Raw genomic sequence first — 18,182 nt, 5'->3', positions numbered from 1 at the left:
AGGAGACAAGGAGAGAGGAGAGAAGAGACGAGGAGACGAGAGAGGAGACGAGGAGAGAGGAGACAAGGAGACGAGGAGACGAGGAGAGAAGAGAGGAGACGAGGAGAGAAGAGAGAGGAGACGAGGAGACGAGTAGACGAGGAGAGAGGAGATGAGGAGAGAGGAGAGAAGAGAGAGGAGACGAGGAGAGAGGAGACAAGGAGACGAGGAGACGAGGAGAGAAGAGACGAGGAGACGAGGAGACGAGGAGAGAAGAGAGAGGAGACGAGGAGACGAGTAGACGAGGAGAGAGGAGAGAGGAGAGAAGAGAGAGGAGACGAGGAGAGAGGAGACAAGGAGACGAGGAGACGAGGAGAGAGGAGACGAGGAGACGAGTAGACGAGGAGAGAGGAGATGAGGAGAGAGGAGAGAGGAGAGAAGAGAGAGGAGACGAGGAGAGAGGAGACAAGGAGACGAGGAGACGAGGAGAGAGGAGACGAGGAGACGAGGAAACGAGGAGAGAAGAGAGAGGAGACGAGGAGACGAGGAGACGAGGAGACGAGGAGAGAGGAGACGAGGAGATGAGGAGAGAGGAGACGAGGAGATGAGGAGAGAAGAGAGAGGAGGCTTCTGAAGGAGCTTAGGGGAGGAGCCACAGGTGTATCCTACAGTTTGTTGTGTTTATTGATCAGTCAGCTGATCTGATCGGGAGTGAAAACAGCAGCTGATCATATTTATTCATAAAATAAAAATGACAGAATCGTGAATCGATCATAAAAACATTGTTGTAACTTTATTATTTTTCTTCATGAGCCAAAAAGTTTCTTTTCTTCTTCTCTGACGTCACTAAATATTTCATTTAAACAGATTCTGCAGCTGTTTTTGTTTTTCCTTTACATCACTTCTGTTCTTTCAGTAATTAACAGATTTAAATGATCTATTAGTGTTTTATTCAGTGTAGATCTATAATTCACTAATAAAACACTGGAGCAGTTATCAATATGCAGAAATTAGAGTTTAAACTATTAATAATTTTTACATATTGATGACTGATTTCCTCCTATCCAGCTGAGGTGAAGTGCGTCATCAGTAGTTGTTGTCTCCCCTAAATGACGTAGAGTGAGCGAGGACGTCCTGATTGGTGGATTACACTCGTCCATCCTCGCTGGGACGGAAGTGAGGAGCCACGTCAGCAAAAACAAAATAAAATACAAACAACTTGATCTTATTTTGAAGTCGTAGCGGAAGTTGTTTTGAGATTGACGCGGATATAAATCTGCGTTATTTTAACTCTCTGTGTTTTAAAGTAAACGTAACACTAACTACTTCCTGTTCACAGAATGAGCTTTTATGTCTGTTTTAATCAATTAGATTAAATCAAAGTTCTCTTTAAACGTTTAATGTTGTTTTAACTCTTCCGGTTAGCTTAGCCGTTAGCTTCGCTTCCAACATGGATGACCGGTACATTAAACCAGGTGAGTTATGAGCTTCACTGAACAAAGTTAATAATATTAATTATAAAGTCTTTAATGAGCTAATGATCTGTAAGCTAACAGCTAGCTTAGCATGATACTTTAGCTGCTTTGACCCAAACTGAGTTAATGTCGAACCGACGGAACCAGCAACGAACTGCGTTGAAAAATCTGGTAAGTTAATGTTCCGAGTTTCCTGAGGCTGAAATCACACACTTTATAAATATGAATGATAGCATTTATTACTTAATTATGTTGCTTTTTAATTCGGCTTACAAATAATAATACAAATAGTAATTATTTAGGTTTTAATGTGAGATTTATTGCTGGTTGTCGGGTTGTTTCCTCAATCCTGATAAATTACTCATCTTTCTATTAAAAGACTGTTTTGGTGTCACAGTCAGATAAAATGTAACCGACATGAACAGAGATGTCGGTGATCTACTGACACTCCCCGCTGGTCAAATATGTAAAAAAGCGTCTGCAGTGAGAAACAGCTGAGATCCCAAATCTATAGCTGCTCCCCCCACGATCAATATGACGTAATCAATAAACATGACATCATGACTGATGTCAGGTCTGAATGTAAGATTTTAAATGATTATAAACAAAGAAATACAGTGAAGCACAAAACATCTTATAAACGATGCGTTCATGGACATTTCTGCATAGATGTTGAACTAATCAATAAAAACACGTCAGCAGTGGAAAGTTACTAAGTACATTTACTCAACTACTTTAGTACAGTTTGAGGTACTTGTACTTTACTGGAGTATTTCCATGTGATGCTACTTTCTACATTTCAGAGGGAAATATTGTACTTTCTACTCCACTACATTTATTTGACAGCTTTAGTTACTTTTCAGATGAAGATTTGACACAATGGATAATATAACAAGCTTTTAAAATACAACACATTGTTAAAGATGAAACCAGTGGTTTCCAACCTTTTTGTCTTTTGACGTCTTACAAAAAGCAATGTGTAGTCGGGGTCACATTTCACATGTCTATGAGTTGTTAACAGCTCCACCAAATAGTGATTTTTCCCTCTAAACTTCTCACATGCTTTCATTTCAATAAATGTTCAAATGATCCAATATTTCAGCAAAAATCAAAGATTAGAGAAAAAGTCCAAAAACTGAAAACAGATTTGTGTATCAGAACTTTGTTTTTTCTTCTTTCCTCTCCCATTAATCATCTCACCACCCCTCAGATTTATCTGCTGACCCTTTGGAGGGGCCCGACCCCTAGGTTGGGAACCACTGGACTAAACTAGCTAACTGTATATAAAGTAGTGTAAACTAGCTCCACCTCCAGCAGCTACAACAGTAACATGCTGCTCTAACACTGATGCTTCACTATTAATAATCTAATGATGTCATATATAATAATATATCAGTCAGAGGGACCAAACCACTACTTTTACTGCAATACTTTAACTACATCAAGCTCATAATACTTATGTACTTTTACTGCAATACTTTAACTACATCAAGCTCATAATACTTATGTACTTTTACTGCAATACTTTAACTACATCAAGCTCATAATACTTATGTACTTTTACTGCAATACTTTAACTACATCAAGCTCATAATACTTATGTACTTTTACTGCAATACTTTAACTACATCAAGCTCATAATACTTATGTACTTTTACTGCAATACTTTAACTACATCAAGCTCATAATACTTATGTACTTTTACTGCAATACTTTAACTACATCAAGCTCATAATACTTATGTACTTTTACTGCAATACTTTAACTACATCAAGCTCATAATACTTATGTACTTTTACTGCAATACTTTAACTACATCAAGCTCATAATACTTATGTACTTTTACTGCAATACTTTAACTACATCAAGCTCAGAATACTTATGTACTTTTACTGCAATACTTTAACTACATCAAGCTCATAATACTTATGTACTTTTACTGCAGTAAAATATCTGAATACTTCTTCCACCGCTGTTGCCTAGGTAACCAGGAGCGGGGATGGAACGACCCCCCTCAGTTCTCGTACGGCCTTCAGATGACCCGCGGGCCACAGAGGAACCTCCTGAACAAGAGAGCAGCTCCACCAGCATCTGGTGAGAAAACATCAACATCTGTATACAGACTGTAAACATGAAACAAACATCTGTATACAGACTGTAAACATGAAACAAACATCTGTATACAGACTGTAAACATGAAACATCAACATCTGTATACAGACTGTAAACATGAAACAACATCTGTATACAGACTGTAAACATGAAACAAACATCTGTATACAGACTGTAAACATGAAACAAACATCTGTATACAGACTGTAAACATGAAACATCAACATCTGTATACAGACTGTAAACATGAAACAAACATCTGTATACAGACTGTAAACATGAAACATCAACATCTGTATACAGACTGTAAACATGAAACAAACATCTGTATACAGACTGTAAACATGAAGCATCAACATCTGTATACAGACTGTAAACATGAAACAAACATCTGTATACAGACTGTAAACATGAAACAAACATCTGTATACAGACTGTAAACATGAAGCATCAACATCTGTATACAGACTGTAAACATGAAACAAACATCTGTATACAGACTGTAAACATGAAGCATCAACATCTGTATACAGACTGTAAACATGAAACATCAACATCTGTATACAGACTGTAAACATGAAACAAACATCTGTATACAGACTGTAAACATGAAGCATCAACATCTGTATACAGACTGTAAACATGAAACAAACATCTGTATACAGACTGTAAACATGAAACATCAACATCTGTATACAGACTGTAAACATGAAACAAACATCTGTATACAGACTGTAAACATGAAACAAACATCTGTATACAGACTGTAAACATGAAACATCAACATCTGTATACAGACTGTAAACATGAAACAAACATCTGTATACAGACTGTAAACATGAAACAAACATCTGTATACAGACTGTAAACATGAAACATCAACATCTGTATACAGACTGTAAACATGAAACAAACATCTGTATACAGACTGTAAACATGAAACATCAACATCTGTATACAGACTGTAAACATGAAACAAACATCTGTATACAGACTGTAAACATGAAACAAACATCTGTATACAGACTGTAAACATGAAACATCAACATCTGTATACAGACTGTAAACATGAAACAAACATCTGTATACAGACTGTAAACATGAAACATCAACATCTGTATACAGACTGTAAACATGAAACAAACATCTGTATACAGACTGTAAACATGAAACAAACATCTGTATACAGACTGTAAACATGAAACATCAACATCTGTATACAGACTGTAAACATGAAACAAACATCTGTATACAGACTGTAAACATGAAACAAACATCTGTATACAGACTGTAAACATGAAACATCAACATCTGTATACAGACTGTAAACATGAAACAAACATCTGTATACAGACTGTAAACATGAAACATCAACATCTGTATACAGACTGTAAACATGAAACAAACATCTGTATACAGACTGTAAACATGAAACAAACATCTGTATACAGACTGTAAACATGAAACATCAACATCTGTATACAGACTGTAAACATGAAACAAACATCTGTATACAGACTGTAAACATGAAACATCAACATCTGTATACAGACTGTAAACATGAAACAAACATCTGTATACAGACTGTAAACATGAAACAAACATCTGTATACAGACTGTAAACATGAAACAAACATCTGTATACAGACTGTAAACATGAAACAAACATCTGTATACAGACTGTAAACATGAAACATCAACATCTGTATACAGACTGTAAACATGAAACAAACATCTGTATACAGACTGTAAACATGAAACAAACATCTGTATACAGACTGTAAACATGAAACAAACATCTGTATACAGGCTGTGATGTGAATCAGCTGTTAACTCTCACTGATCGTTGTGATACTGGAGAAAATGTGATGATTCTATACAGAACGTGTTATTTCTATGATTTCTAGTGTCTGTAGCAGCTCTAATATTGATCATTTTTATATTGATAAATGAAATTAGTCTATAAAACGAGTCCAGGACGACGTCTTCAGGTGTCTTTTCTGTTCCCTTCGAAACGATACAAACAGAAAAATGAGAAGAATTACAAACTTTCTGCTGAAATGTGTTAAAAACGTTCTGCTGCAGGATAAAATGACTCTGCTAGTTTTAACTTTGTAAAGATGAAGATGAAATAAATTTGTTTTTCATTCATAGAAAATCATTCACTAAACATTAATTAACATTGATTAAGCTGTTTTGATAATCTTTGACAGTAAACTGAAGATCTTTGAGACATTTGATGACGTCATCTTTGGAAACATTGATCAACTAATCACCAGATTAATCGATAATGGAACAAATCAAACAGCTGATTGACGCCACATTTAGAGTTGCAGCTCTAAATGTGGCGTCAATCAGCTGTTTGTCCACAGATTTGGGCAATGACTGTAACGTGAGCATCATCTTGTCCCTGATTGGTCCCCAGATGCCGGAGCCCCGCCCATGGCCCCTGTCACTTCCAATCCTCTGGCCCCTCCCCCATGTGGTGTAGCCCCGCCTCCTCTGGGCCCAGGTAAGGAGCAGCAGAAGAAGAAGAAGGTGCACAGATCAATAAAGTCAGACGACCAGTTAACCTCCTCCTCCTCCTCCTCCTCACAGCTCGGCCTCCTGCTGGCGGGGTAGCCACGCCCCCTCCTCTCGGTCCAATGAGAAGTCAGAAGGATATCGACAGCAGCCAATCAGAGAGCGAGCCTGATGTGGAGGCCGTGATGTTGGTGCTGAACAGAGCGCTCGCTGCCTGCAGACAGAACGTCTCTGTGAGTTTAAAAGATATTAATAATAATTAATATACTATAATATATTTAATAATATAAACATGGTGAAGTTTGTTTATGTATTAATCATTTCCCTTTAGTGCTTCAACTAAATGAGCCTGTCAGTTATTGATTATATGATCAATCGTTTAGTAATAGTGAAACACGTGTCGATTGATCCCAGTGAGACGTTAATCGTGTTTAATTGATCCGATCAGCAGTTTATTAGAATATTAAACAGTTTCCTGATAGAAACACGTTCAATACTTTAACGGCTGAAGAGTCACATGACTGATCAGACTGGCTGTGACATCACTTCCTGTATGACAGACACTATGGTGGATAAAGTAAACATACTCACAGTAAACAGCGGAGCGTAAACACGGTGCGACCTGTGTGACCTTTGACCCCTGTGTGCAGGATCAGGTGTGTAACGATGTGGCAAAGAGGCTCCGCCTCCTGGAGGACAGCTGGAGGTCAGGTAGACTCAGCCTACCTGTGAGGAGACGCATGGACAACCTGTCTCTGGGTAACACCTGTCTGTCTGAACACCTGTCTGTCTGTCTGTCTGCTTGTCTGAACGCCTGTCTGTCTGTCTGTCTGTCTGTCTGTCTGTCTGTCTGTCTGTCTGTCTGTCTGTCTGAACACCTGTCTGTCTGAACACCTGTCTGAACACCTGTCTGTCTGTCTGTCTGTCTGTCTGTCTGAACACCTGTCTGTCTGTCTGTCTGTCTGTCTGTCTGTCTGAACACCTGTCTGTCTGTCTGTCTGCCTGTCTGTCTGTCTGAACACCTGTCTGTCTGTCTGTCTGTCTGTCTGAACACCTGTCTGTCTGTCTGTCTGTCTGAACACCTGTCTGTCTGTCTGAACACCTGTCTGTCTGAACACCTGTCTGTCTGAATGCCTGTCTGTCTGAACACCTGTCTGTCTGTCTGTCTGTCTGTCTGAACACCTGTCTGTCTAAACACCTGTCTGTCTGTCTGAACACCTGTCTGTCTGTCTTTCTGTCTGAACACCTGTCTGTCTGTCTGAACACCTGTCTGTCTGTCTGAACACCTGTCTGTCTGTCTGTCTGTCTGTCTGTCTGTCTGAACACCTGTCTGTCTGAACACCTGTCTGTCTGTCTGAACACCTGTCTGTCTGTCTGAACACCTGTCTGTCTGAACACCTGTCTGTCTGTCTGAACACCTGTCTGTCTGAACACCTGTCTTTCTGTCTGAACACCTGTCTGTCTGTCTGAACACCTGTCTGTCTGTCTGAACACCTGTCTGTCTGTCTGAACACCTGTCTGTCTGTCTGTCTGTCTGTCTGTCTGTCTGAACACCTGTCTGTCTGTCTGAACACCTGTCTGTCTGTCTGAACACCTGTCTGTCTGAATGCCTGTCTGTCTGAACACCTGTCTGTCTGAATGCCTGTCTGTCTGAACACCTGTCTGTCTGTCTGAACACCTGTCTGTCTGTCTGTCTGTCTGTCTGAACACCTGTCTGTCTGAACGCCTGTCTGTCTGAACACCTGTCTGTCTGTCTGAACACCTGTCTGTCTGAACACCTGTCTGTCTGTCTGAACACCTGTCTGTCTGTCTGAACACCTGTCTGTCTGTCTGTCTGTCTGTCTGAACACCTGTTTGTCTGTCTGAACACCTGTCTGTCTGTCTGAACACCTGTCTGTCTGTCTGTCTGTCTGTCTGTCTGTCTGAACACCTGTCTGTCTGTCTGTCTGTCTGAACACCTGTCTGTCTGTCTGTCTGTCTGTCTGTCTGTCTGTCTGTCTGTCTGTCTGAACACCTGTCTGTCTGTCTGTCTGAACACCTGTCTGTCTGTCTGTCTGTCTGTCTGTCTGTCTGTCTGTCTGTCTGTCTGTCTGTCTGTCTGAACACCTGTCTGTCTGTCTGAACACCTGTCTGTCTCTCCAGAGCTGCGGTCTGGTAGATGGGACTCTGCTGATGAGCTGCATCGTTCCCTGATGGTCGATCATGTGACCGAGGTCAGCCAATGGATGGTTGGTGTCAAACGACTCATCGCTGAGACCCGAAAGCTCAGACCAGAACTCTTAGAACCAGTCCAGGACACTGCAGGACCAGTCCAGGACGCTGCAGAACCAGTCCAGGATGCTGCAGAACCAGTCCAGGACCCTGCAGAACCGGTCCAGGACCCTGCAGGACCAGTCCAGGACCCTGCAGATCCAGTCCAGGACTCTAAGGAACCAGACTCTGTCTCTCAGTCCTGATCCTTCTCGTCCTGCAGGACTCGCAGGTTCTTTCTCTCTTTGAAAACTTTGAATCTTTCAACCAAAACCAGGACCTGGTGCTGCTGGTCCTCAGTCGTCCTGTCATGTGACCAGATCACATGTTGTGTTTCCACCAATCACAGCGGAGCTCCATTCAAACTTTCAGACCGACGAATCATCAAGTAGAAACTTTAAAACAGCAAAACTCAGCTGTTCATTATGTAACAACTAAACTGAAACATTAAATTCAGTCTTCCAGTCACTGATTTCTGTTCATTTCATTGTCCAAATACATATTTACACTTTACATAAACACAACAAAAACACAATCTTATACAGAGTTGTGCAAGTTACTTGAGAATTATAATTAATTACTGAAAACAGTTTTCAGGTCTGCTGAAAAACTAAAATGGCCGCCACAGCCCGTAGGAATGTCGTAGAGAGATCAAACCAAAACTCAATTATTCGTCTCATCAAGACCTACAAATCATACACTGACACCCCTGACCTAAATCCAACAGGAAGTCCACAATTAGCCTTTCAAAATAAGACTTTGCCCCAATTCAATTAAGATAATGGTATCGGCTTCAAACTTTAATAGGTGACTTTTGACACTATGCTGAAAAAAAGTTGTTAAAAACTTTGTAATAACTCGAACGGTTTGGATTTAATAAGCCCTGAAAGTTGCAGTGCCACATCATCCTTACAATGTAAACCAATGGGAAGGCAATCTATGGGCATGAACTTTGTGTCAAACAGAAGCTTCTGACATCTAAACTATAAGTCTGACCACTTTCAAACCTGTATCAATGGATTCGCCACGAAATTTCCTACTAAAATATGATTTTTAATGTAAGATTTGGCCAAAGTCATGGGATTTATGAGGATATTTCACGAGAAGCGTTCTCTAAAATCCTCCTCTCCAACTGCTCCTGGTGATGTCACTCCCTCAGTGCTGTGAAACATTCCGCAATACACACTCATTATAAAATCACAGGAGGAGCAAGAAAAGACTTTAAAACTCACACTCTAATATCTCAAAAACAATAAAAGATAGAAAAAACATGTAAATTCAAGATTTGTAGGTCAATGTCTCGTGACTCATTTAAAGTTCAAATGAAGTTTGTATCTAAAACTATGTGGAAGCAGTAAATGTTCAAAAAGGTGTGGGTTCACTCACACTCTCCATTCAAATATATGAGTATCAGTTACTTATTGTCTCTACACACCTGACAGTACACATGTCAATCAAACTTTGACCAGGTCATGTGGGTTAAAAGTCTTTACTTTTCTAAAAATAGACTTGATGAAAATTAGGAAAATAATTTGTTTTACACACAAAAAATTTACTAATTGAAATTCAAGTGAATGGGCCACAGGTGTGAGCAAGACAGACATGTCTCACCCTGCAGAGAACTCTCATCCTGTCAATCAAACTTTCAAAATAAAAGCACACCACACTTGTAAGAAACATCCCTCATTTTTAAAAAGTAAAATGATTTGATCCCGACGGGCCAGAGTGCGAGGTCTCGACCAACGCTGCTTACAGCTTTAATTATATATAAGACATTATTATACTGATATCAATGAGGCTGTCATCTCTCACACTACTGTTACTGACAAACATTATTATATTACTGTAACGCGTTACTGCTCCTAACGATGAAAACCACAAGAAACTCACTAAATCAACAACACAGAGGAAACCAGCGACTTCACCTCCGTCTGTTGCTCTTCAGATGTGGTTTAACTAATTCAGGCTAAAATAATCCTGTTAACTCTCATGCAGCCAGTCTGAGGATGAATTTATTAATCCTGTGTGACGTTATCTTGATTAACGAAGGAAGCGTTCATGTGATCGGCTGAGAGCTGATCATGTGACTGCTGTTAAATGACGTAAGTGTGTTGGGGAACCCTCCCAGCATGCACTGGGGCAACAGGTTCTGTGTTCCTGCTGTTGTTTTGTTTCATCACACAATAAAAACCTTTAAAAAAAAAAACAGAAGAAACAGTCGTTGGTCCTTTAACAGATGAGTCTGTTCAGAGTCACAAACTAAATTTAAATTCCTTTTTCATGCACAAACTTTTATTTACTTGTATATTTTTTCAGGTATGATTATCGGTAACTCTTCATTATAACATTAACATTGTGATAATTACACAGATGAATCATAGTAATTGATTAGTAACCTGATAATTATATGTTTGTGGTTCAGACTAAAATATCTTGATCCTGATCCGCTGACTTGTCAATAAGGTCTGCAGGTTTGAGTTTCAGGACTTGTTGCCATGACAACGGCTCCAGATTCGTATTAAAACAGCTTTGCAGAGCCGGAGATGTTTCTTTATTTATCTGCTGTTTTTCACGTATGAAGAGCAGAGAGCCGGATTCTCACCGGGAGACGTTCATTAGTGCAGTTTTATTATTAGTTCCTTCTGAGTCTGAGCACATTAAACTATATTTTATATTAACATACAATAACTTCATATAATAATACATAAGATGTGAAATATAAATGTAGAATAACTATCATAACTCTTTATTGCAGTAAACGATGATCTTCAAATGTTTCCTGCATGTTTTTGATCGTTAATCTTCGCTGATGTTTGTTCTCGTAGCTCTTCATCTCAATCTGACATTTATTTATTGATCAGTTGTGTCACAGTGTGAGAGCTAATTCACCAGAAATACAGAAACAGCAAGATGTCATCATCAGAGCAGCCTGCAGGCGGCGCTGCAGGACCGGCAGAGTCTGAAACTCAGCTGACCAATCAGCTCTAGCTCCTCTTCTTCCTCCCTCCTCTTCATTCTCCCTCCTCCTCCTCTTTCCCAGGGGGGAGGAGAGCAGGCTCGAAAAGAGGAAACCAACCATAAAAGATGAATGACAGAAAAGACAGAAAGAAGAGTCTCGTCCTCCGCAGAGACAAACAAACTAAAAATAGAAAGAGAAGAAGAAGAAGAGAAGTCGTCCTTCGGGCCGCAGGTCTGAGATACTTTACTGCAGTACAAGTACATCAGTATTATGAGCTTGATGTAGTTAAAGTATTTTAGATAATTGCTTCATTTCTCTCTTGTGTTTTATAAACATAAACAATATTTAAAGTTTATTTGTGTTACGATGAAAAGCAGATTAACGTGAAACCACTTCCTGTCTTGTTTTTAATTGTATGAATCAAACAGACCAATCAGAAGGCAGCGTTTGACCACCTCAGTTTATTTACAGAAACACTTTGAACACGATGCAGAAGAAGAAGAATTAGAAACACACACACACACACACACCCTCGCTCACACACACACACACACACACACACACACACACACAGTTACAAACTGAGCATGCAGCATTAGAGTCCGTTAATACAGTACAATATCCATCATAGTAGAAAAAGCTGAGTGGTTGTGACGGAGCCGGTTATTGATTTTGCAGAGCGTGTGAACATCGTGGATGGGAAACAGCGAGGACGGTGTGAGAAAAGACTTTTTATTTGAAATATCCAGAAATGTTGAATGTTTTATTTATTAACTGGGAAGAAAAAAAAACCCCAAAGACCAAACAAATGATCAATAAACCCAGCGAGCGGAGAAGCTTCAGGCTCAGACCGACTCAAACTTTTCTTTAAATTATAGATAATAAAAAAAAGTCCTTTAATACATTTTTAAACCTCCCTGATGTACCTGACGGTGCAGACAAACAACATCTAGACCAAACTGAAGGGAGAGAAAATGTACATTTAATATAACTGAACAGTTAACATTTAAAACGTTGTTTAGATCAAAGCTATAATATGTAATTATTCCACATTAAAATGTCTAAAAACCACTAGACCTATGTTATATATGTTGTTGAGTTGTGTACTTACATTATCCCAAATGTTTCCAACAATGTTCAAACTCAGAGAAATCTGTAATTTAATCAAAGTAACGGTCCGTTTCATTTGGTCGCCTGTCGATGGCGTCATACCTCCTCTACCAAAGAGTAAACACGCACCAGATGCATACGGCGGCGCTGTGTTTGTCCGCTACAATGGCGTCTACCAAAGAGTAACTTACACACATACAAGATAATACATCGGCGTTGTGGTTGTTCCACACAAACTGTTATAAATGGACTTTTATTCAGTTTTAAGACACATTTTCATGATAAATTTAGGTGGTTTTTAACTATATCTTTTAGCCGGAAGAAGGATTTTAGTCATTGGACGTCTGGATCTTAAGTTATCAGAGAAATAAACTGGACAAACATTAGCAGCAGCTCGGCTAACAGCCCCTCCAGGAAGTCCGGTCGTCGCCGAACATCGTCAGAGAAATATAGATTTTTTTAGGTGAAACAGCTTTAATTAGTATTTTTAACGATTTTAATCTGCGTGTACGTTTGTTTCTGGAGAGGAGGAGACCTCTGCTGAACGTCTGGATCTAAAGTTATAAGAGAAATAAACCGAACAAGTGTTAGCAGCAGCTCGGCTAACAGCCCGTACCGGACGTCCGGTGGTCGCCGTACATCGTCGGAGAAACACTGATTTTTTAGGTGAAACAGTTTTATTCAGTGTTTTCACCTGTAATCACCGGGTCCGTTTGTTCTGGAGAGGAGGAGACCTCTGTGAATGATGAACACCGGAGTAATCCTATCCCGGTGAAGCTGGTTATTTAACAACGAAGACAACAACTCCCATGATCCCTTGCTACTTCACACCGTCATCACACTCCGTCTGTTGTTATTGTTTTGATTGAGACGTCTAGCGGCTGAAATGACATATTGCGCGTTTAAATACTGAGAAAATTTGTTTGGTCATGTGCGTAGATCATATTTCTGGTAATTTAGGGTTTAACATTTATAAGTAATGCTTTAAAATGTTTATTTAATTAACTCAAAGGTCATGTCATATTTCAGGGGGAACAAAGAACATCTGTAGATGAATGAAATGTACAGAAAGTATAATTAAACAGTTCAATCACTATTAATCCAGTATTATTTATATGTTAAAACCATTAAAACTTACCAATGCTGCTGTGTTGATTACATGATGATAATTTATAGAAAACTAAATGTGTGTATCAGTTAAACCCGAGTTAACTGTTAGCATTGTTTGTATTCCTGACTGTAACTTGTGGATGTTAGCTGCGAGTTAGCATGTTGTCTTGTTGATAACCTGTAGTCTATATGGCCAGATAAACAGCTGAGGTTTGCTAACAACGCTAACAGTTCCTCCCCCCCCCCCCGTGGGTGAAATAAAACTCGTCCTGCTGTTTCCCATCACATCGATTCAAAAAGCTTCCTGTGGTGAACATGAGGCTTCAAAACAGACTTCCAACCTGTCTGAGTCTTTAGCATCCGACAAAACTCCTCATGAAAGAATCAGATCTGTAATCTGTGACAACATCTTTTAGACCGAACGATGAGCGCAGGAATCCTGAATCCCAGCGGCTCATCTGGGTCACAAAGACAAAATAAATCATCTCTCGGATGAACTGAAGGTTGGAAGTCGCTGCTTTGGATTCATGAAGATAAATATGGAGCAGCCAGACCTGCTGAACATCTGGTAAAAACAGGAAAAAACATCATAGGATCTGTTCATACAGTAGGAATAACATGAAATCTACTTTCAGTTTCAAGCATAAACACCAAAATAGTTCTAAAAAAATGACATCTCAGATATTTCCAGGGACTGTCTCTGCGTCCCCGGAGCTCAAATATTTCCACCACTGATTAATAATACTTTCAAGTGTCTTAGAAGGTCAAAGTGGAAGAGTTGCTTTATAGAAAACACAGACTAGTCTACAGTAGAAAACAGACATTCACTCTGAGGTGCCGTTTGATGTCCTGACTGGGGTCACATTCTGGTTTTGGGGTGAAAGTGTCGCTGAGGAGGCTGAACTCATCTGTCAGTCAGATAAATTCACCTTTTTGACTTTAGCAGGGCAGATTTTTTCTTTTCTTCTCCTGTTTTTTCCGAGAATAATACCTGCGGAAATTAACTGTTTATAATACGTGTGCATTAGAGTTGGGTTCTGGTAGCTAGCTTAGCAAAATAGCTTAAATCTGTTCACTCAAAGTCTCCTGAGGAGCCGAATTAATGTTTTTATCACTTATTTTTTTTATGTTTAATTAATGTCCAACAGTGTCTTAGATTCATTATTTGCCGGAGATCAAAATATGAATGTAAAGGTTTGAATTGAGGTCTTACTTTTCCAGTAAAATAGCGATATATATTCCTGGGAAGTCATAAAAAAGATCACAGAACAGGTTTGATTTTAAGTTCTATAGACTCTTTTTCATAGCGGACACTTGTTAACTTGTTAAAGCAGCACAGGTGTTTAATTACACCTGTTATTAATAACATAATGATGGTTCTATTGGTGAGTCGTGTTACAATGTCTGCCATGAAACAGACCTGTGAGTATAAAAAATACTTGAGCTGAGTCTTTTTTTTTTTCTGATAATAATTTTTCTAATTTCTATTGACAACATCACTTCCTGACAGTAAACAGGTGAGCACCAGTACCAGACTCTGTCCCCCTGGTGACATCATCAAAGAGGATCCACCCTCTTCTATCCAACTCTCAGAGTCTCAGATATTCAGCCTCCAATTTGCATCCCCAGTTGTTTGAGTATGTCCCGAGTCGGGACGCCAAATGGCGCCGAGATGTCAGTAAAATAAGCGGTGCTGTGGCAAACACATCCAGCGGGTTGCTGTGGGAACTCGTGTCAAAGTCTATAATGCATATCATACTAACAAAAATAATAAAGCCTAATAATACACAATGTGTTCTCTACAGGGTGATTCACACAACGCGGGCACTGGAAGTCTGATCTGAACATTAAAAAGCTTTTGAATATACAAATGCGATATATCGAGAATAATAATATCATCATAGTAAGAATCTGATTGTACAAAGTTCTACATTCTCCCGACGGTAAAAAGCTGCTTAAAGCCTCTGAGACAAACACAACAGGTCAAAAGTCGCAGAATATCAAAGTCAACACCACTAGCGTTTTGTTAGCTCGCGGCTAGCAGAGACGGTCGCTCCTAGTGAGGAATGCTAACAAAGCTAACAAGTCCAAGTCAAATCACCTGAGAGCAGGAACACAACCTGACAGCCGGGAACGCCAAAAAAACCGCAGCAGACGCCGAAGCCGAAACACAAAACACAAAAGTCAAGTCCAGCATGCAGAAAAACCACAGAATCTGTACAGAAGAAAGTAAACACCAGCACTGAAGAGGAAGAAATACGAGCTCCCCACACTCACGAATCTAACGTTTCTACAACGCTGCCGTTACCACAAAACCTCACATCTCCTGAAAAAAAAGAATTTAGCAACAAAACAATTTAATACAGCAACTCTGAGCGGGCGGGTTAATGTGTCACTTCTAAATCCAAAATGCAATTTTAATCTTAATTATAATATTAAAACTCATTATTACTTATTATTAAGGCTTCTAAAAAAAAAAACAAAACGGAGATATGAGGTTTCACACAGCGACCACACCCCCCCCGACAGACCAACACAGCGGGAACAACCCAGATCGTCCTAACGCATTCTCAAATGTCTCAAAAAGTAAAACTGAATACATTAAAACCATTTAAATTGATTGTACTGTCTCTTTAAATTTCAACCTCTCGCATTCCTGTCTCTCATTGGTGCGTTTAATCCTCCACCAATCTCACATTTTTAGTGACTTTTTCCCCTCGTCGCTTTTATGATAATGAGACTGGCTAAAACATAAAGGTTTTATCTCACAGACGCGTTAGTGGAGCGATAATACTGATATTAACTATAACAGGATAGTGCTATGTGGGCATAGTGTACATGTTGACGTACATGTGCAAAATTAAACAACAGCATATAGTTGTTGTATATGTTGCATTTTTATGTAGATTTATGCCCCATTTTAATTAAGTTTGATACATTTTTCTTGTATCTGTTTTTAATTTATAACAAACATTTATTATTTTTTAATTTGAAGGTTAAACTCCAGAAACATTAGATCCTATATTTCTGTTTCCAAATGCCTTAATATGCAAATGTCAGTATTGATCGGGACCAATTTAAATGATTGCTCTATTTATTCATCCTCTATATGCATTCATTTGTACTTTTGACTCATCAGTGATGTTTGTCACCTCTGGGCCTCCGTACCGATGACTCCGCTCTGATTGACGAGGGCAGCGACAGATGACAGGTGATAGTGATTCTGATTGGCTGACTGAGCGTCACTGCGACTCATTTTTTTTTGCTCTGAAACTTCAAAAGTTCTGGAAACCAGTAACGTTACAGTTACACTCTGATTTTGTTTGAGTGCCCATGTATCTATTTAAGGTGGAATGGTGTAATTATATTTAATCACATTTTTGATTTAGGTGCTAAAACAGTATCAAGTGTGCAATTTGTCTCTTCTATTCTTCCATCCTTTTCTCTTCTTTTGTCCCTTCCCTACTTTCTTCTTCCTCTCACAAGAAGCTGGCTTCTTCTGCTGCTAAAACATTTTGTAAACTCGCCTAACTGATAAAGTGTCTTCTGCTAATGAAGCCCGGAGTGGAGCGCAGGCAGCAGGCAGACAGCTTATTAAGGGTACCTCATTAAGGCCCTCGTTAGGACACCTGGCAGGGGTCAGGGGTGGAGGCGGGCGGCTAATCTGAGCGGAGGTGTGGCTGTTCATGGAAGATCGCGGGTCGGAGAGCGGTGGAAGGTTTCTGGAGCTCTCCGAGCCCGATGGAAGCAGAGAGATGAGCGTCGTACAGCCAACCCCGTCATCGTTATGTTTTCAGCGTTTCCTGCGCAGCTGTTACAATATTAAATGTTACACTCTGTTCAATCATATTGCTACAGAGGCTGAGAGACGCTGTTGTTTCTGATAACCTTTAGACCAAATTAAATCTAGATCCTGACTTCATTATCTTGAGAGAAGTTCAGATTCAGTTTCTGTGGTGCTCATAATCATTTTTTTCATTTATTTGACAATATCTAACAAGGAAACTCAATAATCAAATCTATAAAAATAAGCTATGAGCACTATTTTCTAAGATAATTAAGTTGTGACCAGGACTGTAGCTACCACTGAGGTCTGATTTCACCTCCTTTAGGGACAACACACACATATATATATATATATATATACATATATATATATATATATGTGTGTATATTTTGGTTGGCTACAGCCGTGATTGTGATCCTGAGATAACAGGTCTAATAATTAGTTAATAACAATGGCGACTCTTGGCTTCTGTATATAATAATATATCATGTTACTATAATATGTTACTCTATAAACTTATTTTCACTGCTAGGTGGAAATCTTGTCTGGATGGAACCACTGACGCCTCGTTCACAACTGAATCTGCTGCCCCCTACCGCAGTGTTGCCCCCCCCCCCCGGCTGCAGGGCTCTGTGATCAAACCAAACCAGGGACCAAGTCATTGTTTTCAAGTCAAAAGTTTGATTTCATGATCACACATCATTGTTGTTGGAAGTCTTTTTTTTTGTCTTTATCAAGTCATCAGATTCATCTCACAGCATCAGATCATAGATTCGTTCATCATATATCGTTCAGTCATTCTTTAGCTAGCTGATGAGCTCACTGGCTAACTAATGTTCTCAAGCTAACTAACACTAGCCAGCTGACTAGCTAACAA

At 39.4% G+C, this 18,182-nt stretch overlaps 1 protein-coding gene across 1 annotated transcript; it reads left to right on the top strand.

Annotated features, from left to right (window-relative positions):
- The first annotated feature begins 1,195 nt into the window (after window positions 1–1,195).
- On the top strand, window positions 1,196–8,807 carry sra1 (steroid receptor RNA activator 1). Its single transcript, XM_042431831.1, has 6 exons — window positions 1,196–1,454; window positions 3,438–3,548; window positions 5,992–6,078; window positions 6,165–6,322; window positions 6,740–6,848; window positions 8,232–8,807. The coding sequence occupies exons 1-6, from the start codon at window positions 1,430–1,432 to the stop codon at window positions 8,543–8,545; spliced, it is 804 nt and encodes a 267-aa protein (XP_042287765.1). The 5' UTR covers window positions 1,196–1,429; the 3' UTR covers window positions 8,546–8,807.
- Window positions 8,808–18,182: the final 9,375 nt, after the last annotated feature.

The sequence above is a fragment of the Thunnus maccoyii genome, chromosome 13, assembly GCF_910596095.1.
Source record: "Thunnus maccoyii chromosome 13, fThuMac1.1, whole genome shotgun sequence".
NCBI classification, from domain to species: Eukaryota; Metazoa; Chordata; class Actinopteri; order Scombriformes; family Scombridae; genus Thunnus; species Thunnus maccoyii.
The sequence above is the reverse complement of the archived record's forward strand: the minus strand, read 5'-3'. Positions and strand labels throughout refer to the sequence as shown.